This window comes from Ammodytes marinus (genome assembly GCF_949987685.1).
Source record: "Ammodytes marinus genome assembly, chromosome: 21".
Classification (NCBI taxonomy): domain Eukaryota; kingdom Metazoa; phylum Chordata; class Actinopteri; order Uranoscopiformes; family Ammodytidae; genus Ammodytes; species Ammodytes marinus.
In genome coordinates, this window is record NC_137225.1 from 18,593,386 (window position 1) to 18,599,572 (window position 6,187).

Below are 6,187 nucleotides of genomic sequence, written 5' to 3' on the forward strand. Positions count from 1 at the left end.
TGCTCTGCTCCCTGTTTGCTAGCTCCAATATTGATTTATTTTTCCTCTGAAGGGCCGTGAGCATTAGTGAACACATCTCTCAGTAAACTCTGAATACTTATTATCCATTATGAAATCTCACTTAGTCTTAAAGGATATACAAGGTATAGGGTATTTTTTTACTGATTACACACATGTTTAGCTAAGTTTTCTACTTTTGTGGCAATTGGATTGAAGGAAAACATTTTAACGGCATAATAAATGTTATTACTTCATTCAACTTTCAACTGATTCTGGTACAAGTCTGTGTTTGAGGACATATGCCTTTTTCCAGAGAAAAACTGAGACATTGTGAACGTTAACTCCTGTGTTTTGTTTAAATGCGAGAGTACACGTTTACACTTTTGCACATGTGAATTTCTTTGAATGCTATAAAAAAATATGTTATTTTCTTTGTTTAAACTGGTACAGTCGGATGACTGAGATGGGGACCTACACAGAATAAAAGTACAGACAAATGTCAAAATTAAACACATTATATTTAGTTTATGAAAGGTGTAGTCGGGGCAAATAATTTATTATCAAGAAACTGGTAATATAAAAATGTAAATGGCTGCTTTATTAATCTTTAAACCAATGCCATATATAATTTCATTGATAGATACTTCATATTTTACGTCGAACAATATTATGTTTTTATAAAAAGTGTTTGACTTAAAATCTAACTTCTATTTCCAAAATGAACAGAGAAACTTTGATATTCAAGATATACAAGTGTCTGTCCACCATTAATACAAAGAAAAAAAATGTATGTCATCTTTTAATTGATGACAATATGATTTTTGAAAAGTGGAGATGACACTTTTTAAATTACATCCGTATTAGAGGAAAGAAGAATTGTTTGATGACATAATTTAATTAAATATTGATGCTTTTTAAAACATTTGAGCATGTTAAACAGAAGAAAGTGTCTGGTTGTAGATTTCTTCCCATCCATCTATAAACAGTACTCATATGTTCATATGATATTGAGTTATTAGTCGCCGTAATCGCACATTGTGATGGATTGTGGTGTAACTTAAAATCCAGAGTGCTCCTTTTTATCCTTGTCCTTCAACTCACAACAATTATTTTAGTAATAGAGGTTTTTAGATCTCTAGGCCTACTTTACTTCAGATGTGTGTAGCCTATTAAATGCCACTTTAACATTTTGGTACGGCTATATTTGACATTAAATGCTAAAAAAAAGAGAATACTTTCTAATAAAGTGACCCAGAAACCCCCAAGAAATACTTCATCTTACCCACTGTTTTGCTACTAAGCCATTGTGCACCTTCGCTGAACCCTAACAGTCTGTTTTATTTCATCTTCTCCCATTCAATAATCTCTTCCTTCATACTATAGCCTAGATGTTTTTGTGGAGTTGAAAGTTCACCTCCATCCGTGTGATCCTGCACCAGCCTGGCCGCCAGCAGAGGGCGCTCTTAGCCCATTGGATCTCCCCATCACAGCAAAGGGAGGACGCCTCCATCCAACTGCGGTACCCATCTGATTCCTTTAATTACTTCCTTCCTGCAGTTAATTGATGCCAATCTGGGGGAAAAGTAGTAAGCCTATTTAAATAGTGAGGATCTTTTGCACTATGTTCAACTAAGTGCACGCTCACTAATACATTTAGTCCCCCCCAAAAAACTGCAGTTGATTGCTTGTTGAATTCACCTGTTTCAGCCGAATCAGAGCTGTCAGACAGACAGATCATAGTAAGCTCCTGCACCTGCGAGTTTTGCGCTGTATTATCCTGCAAAGTGGACCCTGCTGCACGAAATTGTGCAAACATGGCAACATGTGTTAGCCTATTAATATATTTTTCTGCATTTGTGTGATTTATAAGGGCGAGTGTGAGGTTTGTGCAAAAAGCAGGTAAATTAATTGACTTCTAATTCTAATGTAGCAGAATGCCACATATTGATTAATTGCAACGACAGCAACATCTGCACAGACGCTCACGAGATTGCACGAGACAATTTGAGGTGGACGGTGATATTTTAGGCGGGATAGTAAAGAAAACGCTCATCCTAATTATCTCCTACTGCTACTTACATTAGTATTTTTCGCATGTCTCCTGTCAATGGGAGCTCTACTACTCTACTATGACCCCTCCCACTTCTACTTAACACAAGTAGACCCGGCGTAAAGACAATATACACCCCCGAATGACAAAATAAACCGATTAAAGCGGATGTTTTTTGTTAAATTCGACCTTAACGTCGCGTGAGTACTTTTTAGGACGATAAAATTTAGAAATAAATGCAAGGCGTGTGCAAATTTTGAGTCCGGCGACCGTTTCGCGGGAAAACGAGCGGAAGGATACAGCGGAGGAGCAGCGGGGGGAGCAGGGGCGCAGCAGTGATGCGGTCGTTTTTATTGCAGCCGGCGGAGCGCTCAGCTGTGATTCTCACGCTGTTGATGACTGACTACACGTCGTCTTCTCCGGGTCGCTTGTGCAGTCTATCGACTCTCCATGCACGCTTGACACGGACTCACTGCAACCGCTCCGTGGAAGGATTTAATGTTTCGTTCGTGTTGGACTAACTTTCCTGCCCTTTTTTGCGCCGTTTGGGTCGATTTCACCCCGTCTTCCTCCGCCGACAGTTTAAAATCTAAAAGGTAAGGAAGGGGAGCGGGTTTTCGGGAGCTTACACGGCACCTTCATACACCAGTTTAGCCAAAAAAGAATAAGAAAAACAAGTGATTAGCTTATCAGACAGGGGCAATTTATTGAAATGGGGTTTCCCCCGTTCGTGTCACTTATTTTACTATGAGTTTATCCCGTTGAGCACCTGCTGCTGCAGCGCTGGTGCATGCATGCAAGGCGTGCAAACAGGGTTGATGTTTTGAAGTGACCATGTGATGTTGCTTACACTAAAATGTTGTAGTAGCAGGATCGGTGCCAACTGGCATCTGCTGTCTGATTTGAATCTGCACACGTACAACACCTTATCAACCAATTTTGATGATTTATTTCTTGTTTTGTTTTTTCCTTCAACCAGCTTCACGATAAGGAGAGAGACAGCAGCAGAAACAACATGCCGCTGAATTCAAGTTTGTCGAGTAAAAACTATGACTACGACTACGACTCGCTGCAACCGTATTTCTACTATGACAACGAAGAGGAGGACTTCTACCCTCAGCAGCTTCAGCCACCGGCGCCCAGCGAAGACATCTGGAAGAAATTTGAACTGCTGCCGACCCCTCCCCTCTCGCCCAGCCGCCGGCCGTCCCTGTCCAGCCTCTTCCCCTCCACGGCGGATCAGCTGGAGATGGTGACCGAGTTCCTGGGCGACGACGCGGTGAACCAGAGCATCATCTGTGACGCCGACTACTCGCAGACCTTCCTAAAGTCCATCATCATCCAGGACTGCATGTGGAGCGGCTTTTCCGCCGCTGCCAAGCTGGAGAAGGTTGTTAGCGAGCGGCTCGCCTCCCTGCACGCCGCCAGGAAGGAGTCTTTGGTCGGGGACTGTGTGGAGCCTACCACCGCCTGTGGTGGTGGTACAACGTGGAGGTTAAACAGCAGCTACCTACAAGACCTGAACACATCCGCGGCGGAGTGCATCGACCCCTCTGTGGTTTTCCCTTACCCCATAGCAGAGACGCCCAAGCACAGCGCAGCAGGGACCTCACCTAGTAAGGATTTGGGATTGGACACGCCGCCAAACAGTGGCAGCAGCAGCAGCAGTTGTAGTGACTCAGGTAAGATGAGAATCTGTCACACCCCTCTCTGTGCTATTAGGAATCTCCCTTTGCTGAGTGTGCAATGATTGTTTCTACTATTTCTGGATTGTAGGAAGGATTTTTTTCACCATCGGATTATTTCCACCGTTTCTGAATTAAAAGAGGTCAAATGTGCTTTAATTAGCGTGATTTATAGAGACATGCTGCCCGTTTCCTCCCATGTCATGTACTGTAGTAGTAAAGCTGCCCTGAGATCAGCCAGAGGGTGTAGCTGCAATATTAACTCATGTGAAAGGGAGGGGCCGTACCTTCCTCCCTTCCTACTATGGCGTGGAGCAGAAAAACCCGATTGTGATTGTTTTGCTTTTTTTTCATGTATTTGCAGAAGATGGAGACGACGATGATGATGATGATGAGGAGGAGGAGGACCAGGAGGAGGAGGAGGAGGAAGAAGAAGAAGAAGAGGAGGAGATAGATGTGGTTACCGTGGAGAAGAGGCATGCGGTGAAGCGCTGTGACCCCAGCCCCACAGAGACCAGGCACCCCAGCCCCCTCGTACTGAAGAGGTGCCACGTCTCCACTCACCAGCACAACTACGCCGCCCACCCATCCTCAAGGCACGAGCAGCCGGTGGTCAAGAGGCTAAAGCTGGAGACCAGCAGCAGCAGTGGAGGAGGTGGAGGAGGAGGTGGGAGCCACAGCAGGGTCCTCAAACAGATCAGCAGCAACCGCAAGTGTTCCAGCCCCCGGACGTCCGACACGGAGGACTACGACAAGAGAAGGACTCATAACGTACTGGAGCGCCAAAGGAGGAACGAGCTCAAGTTGAGCTTCTTCGCGCTACGGGACGAGATCCCCGAGGTGGCCAACAACGAGAAGGCGGCCAAGGTGGTGATCCTGAAGAAGGCTACAGAGTGCATCTACAGCATGCAGACGGACGAACAGAGACTCCTCTCACTTAAAGAACAGCTGAGGAGAAAAAGCGAACTGTTAAGGCAGAGACTGGCACAGCTGCAGGGCCCTCGTGCTTAAAAAAAAGTTTGATTCAGAGACTTTTTTTGGCCTTTTGTTTTTTATGCAAGTTCAAGACTTAGGGTGTACAGTTGTTGTTGCATGCAAATGCAAAATGGACTAAGTTGTTTTGGAATCTTGTTTGATTTCAATGTTGAAACTGCCTCAATTGAAGTTAAGGGTGGATTAAATATTTAAAAGTTTATTTTTATTAATAAAATATAAAAAAAATGGGGCTACCCTGTGAGGGGCCCAAACTAAAATATAAATTTTTATGTTTTGTATATAATTAATATTTCCTAAGAAAATGTATTTTTGGATCTCAATTGTCTGGATGTTCAGACCCAGTGTTTGGTTTTTTCCATTATGTTTCTAGATTCTTTTTGAAATATAAAAAAACTGTTTCTTCTTGAATTTTGTGTCGTTGTTCTTGCAGTGCAGAAACACTTGTCACACGTCATCACAGACCCACTATGAGAAGATATGTTGCATATGTGCCTGGGGGCAGGGGATGCTTGTTGTAGTAGAGGGAGAAAAAAACACATAAATACAATTTGAATAAAGTGACGTCGACTGGGACTTATATGGTCAAGTTAAGGTGTAATGATGCAAAGGCACTCCTTGCTCTGACTACTTTAAGGTAAATAAAAGTACATTAAGGGCTTACATTACTAATATTTCTACTGGAAGATGCCACTTTGGACCCAGTCCTAGTGCATGGTCATGAGGCAGACAAGGTAAGCTCAGACTTTTCTAGAGGTCTAATTTAGACATTGAATAATTAAAGCTTACATCATGGCACATTTGAACAGTGAAAGCTTTTTTTAGAAGATATTTGAATTATATTGGTGCTGAAGCCAACACACCTGAGTAAAGTTAAACAATCACTATCCTTTTGGACAAAAGATCCATTTTCCTTAAAATGTGCACCAGAAACAATTAAATATTAGTTTCCAACATGATTTTCATCATACACATTGTTCTTGGAGCGACCTCAAATTCCTCGAATGGTTAAATATAGATTGGACAACGAAGCTGATAGTGATTCTGATCCAATAATCACGTCTCGGATCAGATAAAAGTCACAAATCTGGTGGTTTGAGAGAAATGTTTACTCATATATTGCTTAGTCCAAATGTGTTTTTTGACCAGAAACGTCTATTCGAACTCATAGATAGGCCTATTAGGCTACACAAATATAACGGTTACATTTGAAATATTCTTGGGAATATTAATGGATATGTATCAATACTATCAATTAAAAACAATAAGTAAACTTCCAGGTAGAGTACCACATATAGTCTCCTTAAGTCTCTAGTCTTAATATTTGATATTTTGCCGTATAGCATTGTAATCCTACTATTGTTGTGACTGATGTCGCACGGATTTTGCAAGCAGCTTTCCAGTCTCGCCGTGACGTCACGCGCTGTATCCCGGGCGCTCCCCTGAGCGCGTGGTGCTG

At 42.6% G+C, this 6,187-nt stretch overlaps 1 protein-coding gene across 1 annotated transcript; it reads left to right on the plus strand.

Moving 5' to 3' along the window:
- The first annotated feature begins 2,465 nt into the window (after positions 1 to 2,465).
- On the plus strand, positions 2,466 to 5,038 carry myca (MYC proto-oncogene, bHLH transcription factor a). The gene is made up of 3 exons (XM_080050457.1): positions 2,466 to 2,646; positions 3,030 to 3,732; positions 4,100 to 5,038. Exons 2-3 carry the CDS (start codon positions 3,066 to 3,068, stop codon positions 4,744 to 4,746), a joined length of 1,314 nt encoding a protein of 437 aa, XP_079906583.1. The 5' UTR covers positions 2,466 to 2,646; positions 3,030 to 3,065; the 3' UTR covers positions 4,747 to 5,038.
- The last annotated feature ends 1,149 nt before the right edge of the window (positions 5,039 to 6,187 follow it).

Coding starts and splice junctions, on each gene's coding strand:
- myca (XM_080050457.1), top strand. CDS start 3,066: ATGCCGCTGAATTCAAGTTTGTCGAGTAAAAACTATGACTACGACTAC. Junction 3,733..4,099: donor CAGCAGTTGTAGTGACTCAG/GTAAGATGAGAA, acceptor ATGTATTTGCAG/AAGATGGAGACGACGATGAT.